The sequence below is a fragment of the Alexandromys fortis genome, unplaced genomic scaffold (genome assembly GCF_014885135.2).
Source record: "Alexandromys fortis isolate MF-2015 unplaced genomic scaffold, M_Fortis_MF-2015_v1.1 scaffold_98, whole genome shotgun sequence".
Taxonomy (NCBI): Eukaryota; Metazoa; Chordata; class Mammalia; order Rodentia; family Cricetidae; genus Alexandromys; species Alexandromys fortis.
This window is the reverse complement of record NW_026068002.1, coordinates 1,680,382-1,698,153: the sequence shown is the minus strand read 5'-3', so window position 1 is coordinate 1,698,153 and position 17,772 is coordinate 1,680,382. Positions and strand designations below refer to the sequence as shown.

Here is a 17,772-nt window from a genome sequence, read left to right as displayed (position 1 = left end):
CACCTCCATCCAGGTCTAGTAAGGTGAGCATCCAGACTGCCTAGGCTCCCACAAAACCAATAGGTGCAGTAGGATCAAAAACCCATTGCCATTGTTCTTGGGGTCTCAGTAGTCCTCATTGTCCGCTATGTTCAGCAAAACCGGTTCTAACCCAGAAAGCACTTCTTGGGGGGACAATTTATTCTTTTTAGTGTATTTCTGAGCATCCTACAAACATGTCCATACCAAAATTCCCAGAGCCTACGAATGTACTTATTTGCACAGAAAAGGAGACATTGCAGATGTGTGTAGATTTAAAGACCTGGATATCATGAGATGATCCTGGTTATCTTGGTGGCCATGATATAAATCTGTATAAGTGAAAGAGGGAGGCAGAGGAAAGGGTGAAAGGGATGTAACATATGATGAACTTGGCCTACAGTGGTATGCTTTGAGAATGGATAAAGGGAGCCAACGTTAAAAAAGGTAGACTTCCATGTACATTCAACAAAAAAATAGGATGTTCCACCCAACAAGCTCAGGGATCTCGATTTCATGACAACCCAAATGAACACCAAACAGATTTTTCTGGAACGCATTCATATAATCAAGGCTGACCCCCTTGATTATAGCCTGGTCAGACCTTTACCAACATCTCACCTACATGCGGCATCAATGTGGTTCAGCACTAGATTTGTGTTTATTGGCTACGGAAGCAACGAAAATCCATTTACAAAATCCACACCCTACCAAGCCAGGTTCAGCTAAGGGTCAATCAGTTCTCAGGGTATTGAGAGATCAGTTATAGTCATTTTAGTTACTAGACCTGGTGACAAAAAATTCAGCTCACAGGAATGGCTCAAACCCAATGGCACAACTAAGTCCTTTCTGCGTTCACAAGCTAAGAGATGCATGTTCTCAGCTGGATGACAAAGGGGGGGGGTCACACATTTTTGAGTGACCTGCACAGAGTTTCAACAAACAGTAGCAAATAGCAGACCTCAAATGTTAAAGATATGAAGTAGGCCTGTGTGCTCAGCTTAGATGGATGCAGCCTACGGAAGCTCCTCGGCAACAGTCCTCTGCAGGTTGGAAGACCCCTTCACTCTCATTGGAGAGTCCAAGGAAGTACAAGCAGAATTATCTACCTCCATTTTACGACACAAAATATCTTCACTTGCAGATGGTACACTTGGCCAATGGCGTAGAAGCATAGGCCTAGAGACTGTCTCATGACCCTGTACTCCTGACCACAACCCTCTGTACTTCTTGTGGCTCAGCTTCCTTTCTTTTTCAGATGAACTTTCCCTTTAGGTTTAAATGTTTCTTACTGTAAAATATCAAGAGGAGTTTCACAGTGTTTTTTTTTTTTCTCTCCTTGTTCTCAGCATTAATTTTAGGTCGTACTTGTGTATAATGTTGCCAGTAAAAAAATTAACATGAAACTTAGCTTACATCACAGAACACACATTGAAAAGTTAAATATTCTATGTTAGCTAAGATTTATGTCGTGGGATGTTTTGTAAAGACATAAGTGTCTCAAATAAGAGTACAGATGTGTGTGTGTGTGATCAGTGGCTAGTGAGACTTTGAGTGCTTATTAAGGTTTTCTTCATTATATTCTTACATTCATTATATCTGAGATGTTAACTTAATAAACCCAATGATGTGGATTCCCCTCTGTATACTGTTTTATTATTATTTATTATTATGGTTAATAAAGAATCTGCTTTGGCCTATGGCAGGGCAGAATATAGCCAGGCAGGAAAAACTAAACTGAATGCAGTGAGAAAGAAGGCAGAGTTGGGCAGATGCCCGGTAGCTGCTGAAGGAGAAAGATGCCAGAACCTTACGTAGGCCACAGTCTTCTGACAATACACAGATTAATAGAAATGGATTAATTTAAGATGAAAGCGCTAGGTAGGAATACACCTAAGCTGTTGGCCAAGCAGAGTTGTAATTAATACGGTTTCTGAGTGATTATACACAGTCTCCATTTACAACCACACAACATTTTCTATGTGTAGATGGAAAAAGAAATCCGAATGCATCAAAAAGCAGAACTTTAAAACTGAAAGCCATACAGTTCATATAACATTCAGGAATATCCTCTAACCTCAAGCAGGGAAGGCAACTTTTCAGCATAAATAATAACATTAAAACAGGACTCGTGTGCACTGATGAAATCACACAACTGTAGGAAATCTGCCCCCAGACCTGCCCTTCCTTTTGAATCTCAAGCACTCTCCATTATGACACTGGGAACAAACGGCTATCAAAACTCTGTGGACCCACAATTCCTCCATTTCAATCAATTACTCTCTGCTAATATCATCTGCAGAAAAGACACTAACATCCCAGGCCAAACAATAAGGCCTGAGTGCACCACTCAGGCAAGGAGCTGGGGTCACAAAAACACCTAGCCCTTGTGTGGCACTTATTTATCAGGTTCACGCTTGTCAACACTTCAAGACTAGGCTTTCTGTCTTTGACTGGCTTGTTGTGGGGATCTTTAATTACATGCTACTCAGTTTATATTATCCAAATTGCCACTAATGAATAGAAACTATACATTGCTGTTTAGAAGCTATTGTTAGAATTCTTTCCCTTAGGGAGATATGAGCAGCATCTAGTCCTTCCTCATCAGGTCCAATGACAAATCAAAGTAAGATTCTACCACAGTTCACTCACTCTGGGGAACCATTGAATTCACTCTGTAAGTAAGACAGCAGGGGTGAGGGAATTCAAGCAGGAGAGAGTCCAAAACAGCCAGACCAGCCAGACCGGAAGCCTTTACACAGCATGGACGAAGCATGGGTATGGACACTTCCTTTTCAAAGATTCTAATACCACTTGCAATTAAGGCAAAATTATATACAAATGATTGGGATGAATGGTGGGATACTCAGGAGAAAGTCTGATGTCATTTTCCATCCATGAGGAAATGTCAACTGTCTACTTTTTTTCTTTCCACCTTTAATCATTTTTCTTTTCTTTTTAAAATTGAATTAAATCATAATTACATCACTCCAATTCCCTTTCAAATTCATGGCCTCTCATTCTTTAATCATTATTATTATTACATGCCTGTCTCTTTGTGTGTAAATGTGTGTATATGCATGCATCTGTTTGTGCATGTCTGACTACAGATAAACATGCAACGCTGAATCTGTTTAGTGTTGCTTCTACACAACATTTTACAGCTGACCATTTTGGATTGGATGACCACTGAGGTGGTTGTTTTGGGGGAGGACTATTTCTCACTCTGGGCAGTTTTTGGTTTTCTATAGCTCTTCACCTAGGGGTGGGGCTCCAAGTGATGTCCCCCATCCACACTGGCCTGCCAATTGGAGATGCTATAGAGTTCAGGTCTTCTTCAGGCAAGCAGATACAAATGGTCTCATGAAGATGGCAACAGTTTGGCCCAGAGGATCTCACCTCATGCCAGAAGCCAAGTGTCCTGTTTTGAACACACCTAGGACTTTTGTTTCTGTCATAGCAGACCCTTCAGTTTCCTTTCACATGCCACATCTGTCTTCCATACCTCTACATGTGACTTTTCTCTTTCCACGTGAGGAGCATTTAGTAAGCACCTACTATGTGCCATGATTTTGTTGTCCTAGGAAAATGAGAGGCAATAACCACAATGTCGGACTTTGATAGCCTCGCAGTATCAGAAGTACCAGAGAAAAATCCTCCTAATGCAGGGACAGTAACACAAAAGAGCATCATTTAAATTGGGGATAGACAGATGTTTTTTAAACAGTTCCGGACATCAGCCTTTCAGTAGAATACCCAAAGTTCACTGCTAGGACCCCAGCCTCCACCTTCTACGTGGACTTATTTTAGTGGTTCATTTTTACTCTGCAGTGAACATGCTATGGGTACCCCACACTGTGGCTGTTAATAGGGTTGGGGCTGGAGGAAGAACAGACTCCTCCTCAACACCTCTGAAACCACACCAGGCCCAGAACAAGTCACATGAGTCACAGACACAAAAACAATCTTCACAGGGAGGAAGGGAGAAAAAAAGGGAGGGAGGAAGAGAGGGGAGGTCTCATTGCCTAATCAGTAACTGTCAGGGCAGAGTGGCAGGGTGGAGGCATTCACTTTTTTTTTCTGTCAATCATGTGGGGAGGGTCTTTCCAAGATCTTGAGCCAGAGGACTACAGTGACCATAATCCTTGTGAATCCCGAAAAGCATGCTCTCTGAGTGAAATGAATCTTTCCTTTCTCTTGGGGCAGAAAGAGGGAAATGGGACTGGTTCCTTGTCCCTGATGCTCCCCAGGGTTGGAAGAACCTGACTTGCCCAACCCTGCCATGGTCTGGTCCTCTTTTGCCAAGCCCCATGCCATTTGCAGACAACCACGCCTCTCACTGATGTTCTTTTTTGATATTAGCCATTTTTCTTGGGTGTAAACCATTTAAACCCGTTCTTCTAGTTGCTAAGCTCGGGCATCTTAAAATCAGTTTGGTGGAGTGACAGATGAAAAAGAAACAAAGAGTGTCTTTATTCTCTGCGAAACCTTCTCAAAATCACTAAGAAATCTCCAGATATTCCGAACTAAGAAACATCTTTTCACCGTTTTATTTAAGAAGCAACCCCAAGGTTAATGACACGGTCAAGGTTCCATTGCCCGGAAACCACACTTGGTAATGATAAAGACAAGTGTTTTTCAAATTGATTGTGGTACTCAAGGAGGCTATGGAAAAAAATCTTATCTCTCTATGTTGGTATGCTAATAAACTTTATTACTAGCACTTTCAGATTCAGAACAAATTTACAGCTATTCATTCTGTGATTTATAATAATAGAGTAAACCAGAATATGCTTTTATTCATTTGGAGGAAAAAAGACATCTTCTTTTAGAACAAATGGCTGATTTTAAATAAACAAAAGATGTGAAAAACATAAAAAGCAAGTATCTTTAAGTATTAGTGCTCCACATTTGCATTTTCTTCTGAAAACGTGGCAGAGTTCTAACATCTCTCCCACTCAGTGAAGATTTCCTAGCTGTAATCAGTTCCCCTTTTCTCATGCCACAGAGTTGGGACAAAGGGACCTTGAGCAGCTTATTAAATAAACAATTCATGTTCAAGAGTAATTTAATTACCATATCTCACTCAATAGTAAGTTCTGTTAATTTTTTTTTTTTTGGTTGGCCTGTTTGCCGAGTCAAATGTTTATGCCTGTGTTCTTTTTATAGAATGTGTGATTTGAAAGGCCAAAAGTCATTGGTCACTTTGACAGCCTTAATTAGTCATTTAAATTGGTAATTGCTAACACCATTACAGGGGGGAAAGCTCATTGTGTTGATCATAAATGGTGTCATTTTTTAAAATAGATTCCCTTCCAGTCTTTTGTTAAATCTTGCCATTTCGGTATTAAGTTTAAATTAAAGAGCTGCCCAGCTTTCCAAATTCTATGTTGGAAGGAAAGGCATGCTAAAATTGAATTAGAAAAACAAAGAGCTTTCGTATTTCAGAAGCAGAAATGAAAGGGACTTTGGATGATGCAGCTCTATGAAGTCTCCTCATGTTAGAGGCAGTCGTGTCTTCGTCAGTCCAATTGTAGAATATCAACGCTTTCCCAAGGCAAATATTTTTATCTATTGCTGATAACTCATTCAAATTCATTAAATTTTACTATTTCTACATCATTCAATGTAGGTCAACATGTCGAGTTCACCAAACACCAGATTTGTTTCCAGCCCACAGACACTGTTGTGAGTGATAAGAAGCAAATGGATACGGCTCTGAAGGAAAGAAATCTCCTTATTTGTAAACATGAATATCGTATTGAGACTAAAAGAGACAATGGAATAGATGCAATTTGCAATCAAACCACTGCATGCTTATCTTGCCAAAAAATGTATTTCTGGAGAAGAATAATGGAAGGATGTTCCTTCTAGAACTGAGGAACCCTTTGTTTGCAAAACTTAACCCATTCTATGTCAACCCTGTTGCTGGAAAATAAGCCCCAAGACAGAGGCCCTAGAGAGCAGCAGTTCCAGTATCTCAGGCTGCTCAGTGTGATGAAAGTATCCTTATTACTTCCTGGTAAGCAATTATAGATACCGAGACCAAATGGCTTCCTTTTCTCTTGGATGTCGGCTGCCTATCAAAAGAGGTTGCTCTGTCCTTTCTACCTGGTGGGGCATTTGCCCCATTCAGGAGGAGCTCAGATCATGACATCAGACTGCCTATAATAAACTCTAGATTCATCATTTACTTGGCCATCAAGGGCAAGTTCCATGTTTGTGAACATCTTTCCTCACTATAAAATGGGAATAGGAATGCATTGCCAAAGGTAGATTGTAAATAAATTGTGTAAGTAAAATACTTGATACATAGAACATCTTAATGTCTTCCTGAAGTGACTGCTCATTCCATGCTTCAAGACTATGAGGATTATGCATCAAGGGTTATCATTTCCTCACTATCAGCAAGTCCCATCCTCATGACAACCTTCTACTCAGTGCACTCACCCCGTTTGTACTTGCTCTCCTGAAGTGAGAAAGCTTCACCTCTGCATTTGCTGTCATGCAGTAAGCAGAGTATAAACAAATTGCTACAGATAAATCCAAGGCCACAGTAGATAGTGCTGTGAGCTTTGAAATAAACAGAGCAGAGCTATGAACCTTAGAGAGGTTGATGGGAAACTTTCATTTGATGTCCAGGATGGCCTTCTTCAGCAGGTCAAATCTGTGAATGAGGATTCTGCAGAACTCTCAGAACTCGGAAGCAGAGGAACTGCAAAGGCAAGGGCCAAATCATGTGATCTTTTAATTTTTTTCTTTCTTTTCTTTTCTTTTTCTTTTTTTTTAACTTTTGAAATAGGGTTTCTCTATATAGCCCTGACTGTCTTGGAACTTACTGGTCTTGAACTCATAAAAATCCTACTGCCTCTGCCTCCTAAGTTCTGGTGTTAAAGGTGTGCACTATCTTGGCAGCCTGTGATCACAGACCCAGAACCTGAGGCTCAAAAGAGAGAAGTAATTTCACCCTGTAAGCTCAGGGTTTGGAAATGAAGTTCTAGACTTCAGCTTCATAGAACCTGTTATTACCTTCATTACCTTCTGTCTCCCATCAACTAGAAACTCATATGGCCAAACTTTGAAAAGCATATTTTTGATGGGAATTGAAATAGTATCCCACAAAGACAGTGAAGAACAACCAGAGATCATGGACCACATCATAGCCTATGAGGAAATGAAGGTCTTTAACTCCATGATGCCCATCCTCAGGACATTTCATGATTTATGTATATGTATTTTTATATGTATATATATATTTGTATATATCCCTCTTAGTATATTTATTATACATACATATACATATATATTAACTTGTGACAATGAGGAACAAAAATATCTTTATGATTTTCTGATTGTTATCTCCAGATTTACTTTGAATTACTTTCAAATTCCTAAAAGCTTCAATCTGGTAGCGAAATTACGTTATATAAAACCAAAAGGTGTCATCATAGCAGCCTGCTGTATGAACCAGGTCATGCTGCTGTAACAACACAGGCAGCTTAAACAACAGATATTTGGTACATACAGCTATGGAGCCTGCAAAGTTGAGATCATGGGACTATAAATTTGAAGGCAGGAAACCTTACTGTAGTAGAGGGAAGGAGAGCTTTCTCTCATTTTTTAAAACCATGATCACTTCCATAAAACTTCTATTCTCATGACACAATTTACCTCAAAGTGTAATGGTGCCATCTCCAGATTCCAAGTGTAAGTTAAAATGCCAGTCCAGAGCCAGGTGGTGGTGGTACATGCCTTTAATCCCAGTACTTGGAAGGCTGAGGCAGGCGGATCTCTGTGAGTTCTAGGCCAGCCTGGTCTACAAGAGGTAGTTCTAGGACAGGCTCCAAAGCTACAGAGAAACCCTGTCTCGAAAAACAAAACAAAACGAAACAAAAAGTCAATACAAGGTTCTGAGGAGTGGGTGTGGTTACAGATATTCAATCCATAACACACAGGATAGGTTATTTAACGTTCTCAGATATGAGGAGTGATTGCCTCACCTTGTCCCATCTTTACCTTGTCAACTCCCACTCAATAAGCCAGGGTGAGGACATTTTCTGATTTGGACCAGCACTATTAAAGTATGTTATTGTTTTCTTTTTTTCAACCTGAAAACTTAAATGAAGCTAATACTACAGTGAAGTGGAGAAGGCAATGTGGCATACGTAAGCAAGAGGTTTCCCTAAAGCCATTAACAACCACTCTGCTGTATTTGACTCATAAGTAATTTAAATTTTGTCTCTGTCATAAGCAAAATGTTCAGAGTTACGTTGTCAACCATGTGGTACTGGACGTTCATACAACTGGCTTAACCTGATGGTGTTCCCAAAATAATGACTTATGATGTGTCTTATGTATTTTCAAATGTTAGGATAAATGAAGGGTTTTACTAAAATGCATCCTTCGTATGTGTGGTGTGAATCCTGGGGAACTGCATTCCTAATTAGCTCCGAACAGATGCCAGTGCTCCTGGTCCCGGTGAGATGCTCTTAAATGGCAAGGGTCCATAATTGTTGTACTTTCCTCCATGAAAAACAATGAGAAATTGTCTCTGGGGTGTCATTAGAGGTCAGAGCTGAATACTCCGAGAGCAGACAAACTTCTTTGATCTTATGAACCTCTGAAATCTCATGGTATTTTCCTTTTCCAAATGACCACAAGAAGAACTTTTAGCTAAGTTACCAGACTTAATGGTTATACTGATTTGATTGCTATGACCCACATCTGACTGTGTCTAATTTTCCTAATATTGTTTTTTATTCTTGCTACTGCTGTCTTTACCACTCTTAGGATATTTAAGTCTTCTTACGTGCTTTAAATGTGCTCTTTTGGATGAGAGAATATGTGGAGACAAAAATCCTGGTATAACTTAGAGAAGTGGAAGATGGGCTTCAGGATGCACAAACATAGATAGGGGTTATGAAAGGGAAGTCCAGGAAGGGGGTGTGAGAAAGATCAAGCCCATTGTTTCTGAGATACACTTGAGACTTTGCCAGATAGACATGATGAGGATGGCTGAGTGAGTTCATGTTTTTGTAACACCTGAACATTCACTTGTTTCTAAAGGGTCTATTATTATAAAGGTACGTGGAACAGCTCTGCTGCTGCTATAGACTTCACAGGAACACTGATGCGAATGCTGGCAGCTTCAGTGAAACATGAGTGGGAAGAGTGATTTCCTGTTCCTTAGGTGAGCTAGCAGCAGCTTGGGTACAACAGAAGGCAAAAACAAGCAATGTTAGCTTTGCATGCTCGGTAATTAGAGGTTCTACTGTAGCAGGCACCAAACTGAAAAATTGTTAGAGGTTTGTTGGAAGAGAAACCTTGTATATTTACTATTCAGGAGGCAGGAAGTGTATCATATCAGTCGCTCAGCCTTGAGCAATATGTTTAACCCTTGTATTCTTTTTATCTCTATTTTTTAAAAAAATATTTATTCTATTTTTTGAGATTATAATCACGTCTTTTCAATTGTCCATTTCCTTTCTTCAAACCACTTCATATACCCCTCCTGCTTTCTTTTAAATCCATGGCCTCTTTTAAAACAAACAAACAAAACAAACAAACAAACAAAAACCCCCCATGGATTGTGAAATCATAGGTTCCCAAGAAGTTTCTTTATGCAAGCTTCATCTTGTTAAAAACCTTTTCCCTGACTCACTGGCTCTCCATACACTTCCTTTCAGTACCTGTTTGAGTTCTTGAACTCTCAGTATTCCCTGATCCACTTACATTTCAGTTTTATTCTATCATGTTCCATTCCATTATGCATTGCCCTTGTCAATGGCGGTTTCTATTTTCCTAGCTTCTATATAAGCTTCATATTAAATACACAAAGCAAAAGATGTGAAGATTCCTCATATGAGAAAGAACATGCACTATTTATCCTTTGGGACGTGGCTGACTACACTCAGTATAATTTTTCCAGGTCTATAAATTAACCTGCAAACTTTACAATTTAATTTTTCTTTATAGTTAAATAATATTGCATTGTAAATGTATATTACAATTTCATCATCCATTCATCAGCTGATGGACATTTAGGTAGATTTCATTTTAGAGCTATTACAAATAGAGTAGCAATGAGCATTGATGTGTATATGGATCTATAGGCTCTGTCTGGGTCATTTGGTAGATGTATCTCCAGACCTGGAAAATCTACAGACTGATATCCTGAGTGGCTACATTAGTTTACATCCCCAGGATATATGTAACCCTTGGAATCTTAATGGCCTTCTCTCTGGAACTTGCAACAGTAACTTCCCTATAGAATGGTTCTAAGAATTAACTTAAAAGATTTAATATTGTGTCAGGTACTCATAGGTTCTTAACAATTGGTTTAGTGTTTAATGCAGTTATAATTCTCCTTTTTCTTGATTATCAACTTTATTGGACTAAAAATTAGAAAGTCATCCTTCTGGTGTGTGTATGGGGATGTTTCCACAGAGAGTTAGACTGTGAGGGTTCTAGATCAATCCCCGGATGGTCTCATGCTATGATGAGATACTTAAGGAGTATGAACTGGGTCTCTCAAGAGGTGTGTCTCTGAGTGCATGGTTTGGGAACTGTTTTCTCCTCTGGCTTCTTGCTCTTTCATCTTTGTCTTCTAGCCACCATATTATAACATGAACTGCTCTGGCCCAGCATACCCTCCCACCATCTATGAGGGACTGACCCCTCTGAAACCATGAACCAACTAAACATTCCTTACTCTCTGAAGTTCTTTATGTAAGCTGTTTTTGTCACAGTGAGTGAAAGGTCTAAGATGAGCAAGTCTTCATGATGGTTAAACATGGGATGGGGAAAGCTTCAAATCCTATAAGTTGACTGTGTTTCATTGTTCAACCTTCTAAAAGTCTTCTAGAAGTCACTTGGGAAAGTAACTGGTAATTCCTTTGAGAAGTCCTAAGTGTTAGCTGGCATAACCTATTCATTTGGACTTGATCTTGAAAAGTTTATATTGACTTCCTCACCAAGCAGAGACGTCAAGGGAATTTACTTATTTTGTAACAAACCCAAGAGTGATTGCTGTCAAAACAATTCTGCTTATCATAAAGAGTCTTGTTACAAGGAAAAATGCTGGGGCTAGAGAGATGGTTCAGTGTTTAAAAGCACTTGATACTCTTGCAGAGGACCAGGGTTGGGTGTTGGTTCCCAGCACCCTAATTGCAGCTTGCAACCACCTGTGACTATAGTTCCAAGGGATCATACATCCTCTTCAAGTTTCTATGGGGCCCTTACACACGTGCGGTATGCATCAACTCATGCAGTCCCACCCACATACACACCAAAATCATAAGTGAGTCAACCAATCTTTCTTTTTAAAGGACTGTGTGCCTTAGATGCCCAACTAGCAGGCATATTGCATATTGCTTTTAATGCAGGATGCTCACAGTAAAATAACCTCTTTGTTTTCATTCAATAGCATTTTGTACATTTTCCACTTCCTTCTGGTTTAATTTTTCAGAAATTCCAGACTCCCCCACTCAATTAAAAAAGTCCCTCCTACTCTCCACTATTTAAATGTCACAAAGTTCAGAGGGAGGACATTTTTCCTTCTAGGAATTCCTCATGCAAACACATTAGATGCTCATTCCTTCTCCAGGTCTCTTGGGAGGTCAAAGCTTCTGTTTATTCAGTACTCCTTAAAATGTCAAAGGTGGTATTGTAAGGAGACACCACACTTAGAAGACATCAAAGCAAGCAGATGGGGTTCTTGTGACTACTGGAGAGGCACTTCCTTCTCTTTACCCCTTATGCTTCTTGAGTGGATAGGCCTAGGAAAATCATGGCTAACTGCAAACACTTCTGACAGGCTGTTTCCTCTTTAAAAGATGTTAATAACAAATTATATACAATTAAGAATGAGCTACAGATGATGTTCTGGGTAACAAAAATTATCATAAATGTATTAAATTGCACATACAAATAAACTAATGGGCTCCAGTGTAGGCACCAATTGACCAAATGGTTATTTAGTCCTTTGTTTATCATCCACCTGCTTATGTAATTGCTGCCATTTGATGTTTTCTCTGTTGCCCAAAGCCTCTCATCATTCTGACAACCTTCCATAAACACATTACAGATCTGGTGTGGTACTGCATCAGAATTACTTATCCTTCTTAAAGGTGCTTGTTTTCAATACAACCAAACATACATGCAGAAAGGTATACATATCTTAAATTTATATTTTAATTAACAGTAAAAGTTGCATATATAAGCCAATTCATGAAAAAGTACATATACCCTCCATTAATTTTGAAGAAAAGATTTTTACCAAGAAAGAATTTCAAACTAGTATCAATATCACTTTAAAACTAACATGGCACATATATGTGTGTTGAACCATGGTGATAAAATGCTCAAGTCCTAACATAGGAGACATATTTTCTGATGTGAGATTCCCCTTCCTATGCTATGAAAATATCTTATTACCATTGGTTAATAAAGAAGCTGTTTTGGCCTATGGCAGGGGAGAATAGAGCTAGGTAGGATAACTAAACTAAATGCAGCGAGAAAGAAGATGAAGTCAGGGAGATGTCCTGTAGCTGCCGAAGGGGAGAGAGAGATGCAAGCCAGCTGCTGAAAAAACAAGACATGTAGAAAATGAGATAACACCAGGTCACATGGAAATACATAGACTAATAGAAATTTATTATAAGAGCTAGCTAGAAATACACCTGAGCCATAGGCCAAACAGTATTGTAATTAATAAAGTTGTATATGATTATTCAGGTCTAGGTGGCCGGTAAACAAAAAGCAGCCTCTGTTTGCAATTTCCAATTATATTAGATATGAAATTCTACACTAGAAAAGCTTACTTACAAGACAACAGACAGAGCAATTTGGGGGGGGGGATAGTTTAAATTTGACAATATTAGGATTTGGCCACAAAATAGGTTATTAGCTATTAATTTCCTAAAAAGAAATTAGGGAAATGAAAGAGATGATGTCTTTGTTCAAAATAGTTCTTAGAAAGAAGCAAAGTGTGTTAGTTCCAAGTCAAGAATCTCCATTTACACATGTAAATCTAATTCAGTGGTTTGGATAACACTGAAGTTGAATTTCCTCTGGCATCCATTGTACTTCCTGTGGCAGTTGCTGTCAAAAGCTGACCTTGGTCATGGCCTTCAGTCAGCTTCCCTTGATCTCTACTCTCCACTCTCCAAATGTATTTCAAAGAATTCATCTCATTCTCAGATGTCGTTCATCTGACCCTTCCATCTATCGCTATTAGCTGGAGCACAAGCCAAGTCTCACAACACTCTCTGCAACATTCTGAAGGGCCTTCCAAAAACAAAAACAAACAAACAAAAAAACACTATTAACTTAGAATTAACATATAATCCCTAGCGTCCCTCCAATATAACAGAGGACAGCTTGCGGCAGCAGAGAAACCATACTATTTCCCCCACGCTCCCATTTTCCCCTTGGACAAACAGGCTTTGAGAGCATGGAGAAACAGAAACACAGAAGTTGAAGAAGCTGAATCAATTCAAGCCGGTGAGGAGCACATACCATGTAGGCCCGTCCTGAGGTTAGAGGTCCCTTGAGAGTGCAGTGTCACCACGGGTCCCATTGAGTGTGACGGCGAGGTCAAAGAGCCCAACCTTTCTTGCTTCCCTCCAAGAGAGGTGATGGGAAGGAAGCAGAAAGCATGCCTTCCTGCCAAAATCACGGGCAGCACTGCCCGCCCCGATGTGGAGGATCCCTTGTAATGTCTTGGCAAGAAGTGGTTCTGGAGTGTTGGCCAAGGTGCTGAAGCCAGGAAGGCACCTGCACCAGCGAAGCGGCCCTGGCCCTTCTCACTGCCTTTAAGGCTTTAATGCTCATTCATTGTGACAAAATCTCATTAGGGTTTCAAATGCAAGATAAACTTGGGGAAAGGGATGTGTGTGTGTGTGTGTGTGTGTGTGTGTGTGTGTGTGTGTGTCTAGGACACATATTACTTATGGAAATTCCATTGTCACAGAAACATTATGAGAACTTAAAAAGCAAATCACAGGTTAAAAGATGCCATGCTGCTGAAGCTAGTTGGACGCCATCACTGCTAAACTTCTGTCATATTATTGCTAAGATTTCCTAAAATAAACTAACTGCAAAGAATAACAAAGGCACAGCCCCGAGCAACCTTTTAAAAAAATAGTTCTCAACCTTCCTATTAAATGCTAAATTAAATATTAAAATATTGCCACCCTTTAGTACAGTTCCTCATGTTGTTGGGACCCCCAATCATAAAATTATTTTCCTTGCTACTTCATAACTGCCATTTTGCTGCTGTGATGAATTGTAATGTAAACATTTGTGTTTTCTGATGGTCTTAGGTGACCCCTGTGGAAGAGTCATTTGACCCCCCAAAGGGGTCGCGAACTAAAGTTTAAGAACCAATGCTTTAAAAGTAAAAATGACTGGTGTGTGTGTGTGTGTGTGTGTGTGTGTGTGTGTGATTTTCTTACTTTTCAGAATGGACCGTTTTTGACAGTTTCTGTTCTTCCCTAACCGTTTTTGACAGTTTCTGTTCTTCCCTAAAACTGTGCATGCTGATATCAAAACCACAGACTGGCACTGTCAAGGGATTGGCTAACAGTCTGTGGTAGCTGCAGATTGCAGCCAGTGGAGAGAGAAAGAAGGGAAATAGAAGACAGCCTGGCCACCAGTTCTTTTCACACCCCAGGCTTTCCCCCCACCCCCATCCTTTGGGCATCTGATGCTCTGGTCTCTGCCAGGCAATTTGCTTCCGCTCTGTTCAACTTCCCGACCTCTGGCTTTAGAGAAGGGTTCTGGCTGTGGGAACTGGCTCTGACCAGCTTTGGCTCCCTCCTCTTTGGTGACTGGCAAAAGAAACACTTTCTCTTTGACACTCTTAAAAAGAGCTGTTTAATTCCTAATGGTATTTCCTGGCAAAAAGGAAAATGAAACCCACAACGAGGAGGATTCCGGTCCAACAAAGTCAAGCCAAGAGCTCCGTGGTAGAGCCCCACTCTTGCTAGAAGGCTGCTTCCTACTGCTTCCCTTTTCCGGCACCATTGATGTGCGCTCCCTGCTTGCTACTTCCATCCTATAGTGTGACACCTACTGGAATTTATGAATATCTGGAGATGCATGGCTATGATTTTGGCATCTGATGTTGGTTGCTTGCCCTAGGGACTTCCCGTGGAAATCACCCAACACTTAGAAGACATTTTGACAAGGAAGTAACCAGTGGAGCCTTCTGGAGGGAGAACCCCATGAAACCGCTTCAAAAAAACACCAGGAGCCACCGGCTACTTAATAACCCACGTCCCCTCCATCCTGTCTCCCCAGCTCTTGCTGCAACAGTATAAAGTAGCTTGTGGGGTTTCGGCCTGTGGAGCGAGGGCTGTGCGAACTGCATTCATTTTGGCGCTAGATATATGATGGGGGTTGCAGTTTAGTCCAGCTGAGGAGCTCACTGCATCTTTTCCAGGTTCCACAGGGATGATAGGGGCGCGCGGACTTGTGGATCTACAGGTTCCATCCATGTAGATCTTCAATACCACCCCTGTACCACCACTCCCCCCCCCCCCAGTCTCAGGTCACCCTTGTCACCTTGAGTCAGTGTGGAAGCATTCCCGCCTCCTCCACCCTCCTTAAAATGTGGGCACATCCTCTCCCACGCAGCTGCTCATCTAAGCGTCCCATGTCCCTTAAAGTCCCCAAATGCGCCTCTGGTCCTTAATTCTTTGGTGACATTGCCTGGCGGAGGTGACTCCTGGGTCGCTCTAAGAGGTGGTGAGGGAGAGAGTGCGGGGGGGGGGGGGAGGACCCGCTAGCTCCGAGCTGGGGCTCACAGGGCTGGAGGCCTGCCTGGGATCCCCTGGCAAGCCCTGCCGTGGCGCGAAGGACGCGCCGCACTCACCCGTTGCAGCTGCCGGTTGCTGACGGCCACCGCGGCGGCGGACGCGGCGCTGTGTCGGAGCTCGGCCGCCTGCCCGGGTCTCAGCAGGCTCCGGGTGAACCTGCGGGTCCGCTCGCCGGCCATGGCGGGCCGTGCTGCTGTCACCTCGGGCCCGGAGAGAGTGTATCCCGCCGGTCCCCTGGCCGCGCCAGCCTGTTCTACCCACCCGCCGATCAGGAAGCGGAACTCGGAGCCTTTCCCCCCCTCTTCCCCGCTCAACTCACAAGAGGCGGGTTTTTCTCGCGCGCACCCCCACTCTGCCCACCCCCTTCTCTCCCGCTCGAGCTCCGCGGCGACTTTGCAAACTCTGCGCGCTCTAGCTGCGGGGCCAACTCGGCCCGGCTAAGGCGCATCTGCAGCGAGAGCCGCGGGACGCGCGTGGGGTGGCTCCACCCGCGCCACCCACCCAGGACTCGGTACTGAACCCGGGATGAGGCTGCTGGCTCCAGGAGGGACCTGCCCACCGCCCTACTCTTAATAATGATGCTCTTGGAGGATTGGGGATCTGGCGTTTTAGAGGGCAGATCTGCACTCTGAGGCTAGGAAATGGACAAGGGTGGAACTCAGGTCCCCGTGCACCTTTGGAGGTGGGTTAGAGGTTTATTAGGGATCCGTCTGGTGCTTTGAAGTCTCTCTGGACCCAGAGTCCTTGCTTGGTCTTGGGACAGTCTGTATTAATTCACACCTGCCACCACGTTTCCCTAAACTGCGTCCCCTTCTATACCAAATATACTGCTCTGGAAACCGAGACTGGAGAGGGTGATTTACCAAGAAACGCCTAACTTTGCACGCTAATTTGAATTAAAATCTGGTGTGTATCTAAGGAATGTAAGGGATTTCAGGAGGGAATTAGGATGAGTAAGAACTGCCTCGACGGGTACCTGGGTAGAGTGAGTCCGGCATGGTGGGTGCATTTTAGTCTATGTTTTAGCCTTCTTAACAAATGCCCACTTATCCTGACCCGAGCTATCTGATTAAAGGATTCTACGTTTCTGATCTGGAGTCACATGCAGGGTGATTCTCTGCCCAGTGTGGGTGGGTGAGAAAGAATGGCTCCTGGGAGAGCTGATGGGCCCTCTGGATTATAAAAATGTTTTTGTTGTTGTTGGTTTTGTTTGTTTGGTTTGTTTTTTGTGGATCTGTGTCCTCTGTATTTTTTAAAGTTATTATTATTATTGTTATTATTATTAGCTTATGATGTGGCTCATAATTGTCGATGTAGTTAGCAGGCTGACAGTCTCCCTTTGAGTTAAGCCTGGGCTACACACGGTGTGACTCTGTCTTAACATTTGACAAACTGCTCACAACGATTTCCCCTAGTTTCAGAATACCGCCTGGCCAATAGTAGGCACTGAATAATTCACGGTTATGAGTGACTCTCAAAGGCTCAGAAAGTCTGGTGCAGTGGGAGACTTGAGTGCTGAAGCAGGGCGTGGCCAGGAAAGAAAAATGTTCTGGAGGCAAAGGCTATAGAAACAGAACATACATCCCTGAGTATCTTGGGCACAGCAACAATTCAGGTTTGAACTTACTTGGCTCTGTTGAAATATTCTGGCTAAAAGCACTGTAAGGAGGACAGGTTTGTTTTGCTTATACTTCCTGGTCCTGTTACCTATGGCAATTCGGACAGGAACCCAAAGCAGAAACTTGGGAGCAGGAATCTAGATCAGATACCACAGTGAGTGTGGCTCATTAGGTAGCTTGCTTTCAGCTCTCTTTATCTAACTGAGTCAAGGGCCATCTGCTTAGTGATAGTGCTACCCATGCTGGACGGGGCCTGCCCACATTAATCATTAATCAAGACATTCTCTCACAGATAAGGCTACAAAGCAATCTGA

At 42.0% G+C, this 17,772-nt stretch overlaps 1 protein-coding gene across 3 annotated transcripts in view; it reads right to left on the bottom strand.

The window, feature by feature from the left end:
• Positions 1-16,097, bottom strand: part of Dock10 (dedicator of cytokinesis 10) — a 251,970-nt gene extending 235,873 nt beyond the window's left edge. For all 3 annotated transcript variants that reach the window (XM_050161078.1, XM_050161085.1, XM_050161079.1), the window contains exon 1: positions 15,896-16,097. In XM_050161078.1, the coding sequence (XP_050017035.1) occupies positions 15,896-16,018 (123 nt within the window). In that variant the 5' untranslated portion in view covers positions 16,019-16,097. The remainder of the gene's footprint in view (positions 1-15,895) is intronic.
• Between the last annotated feature and the right edge of the window lie 1,675 nt (positions 16,098-17,772).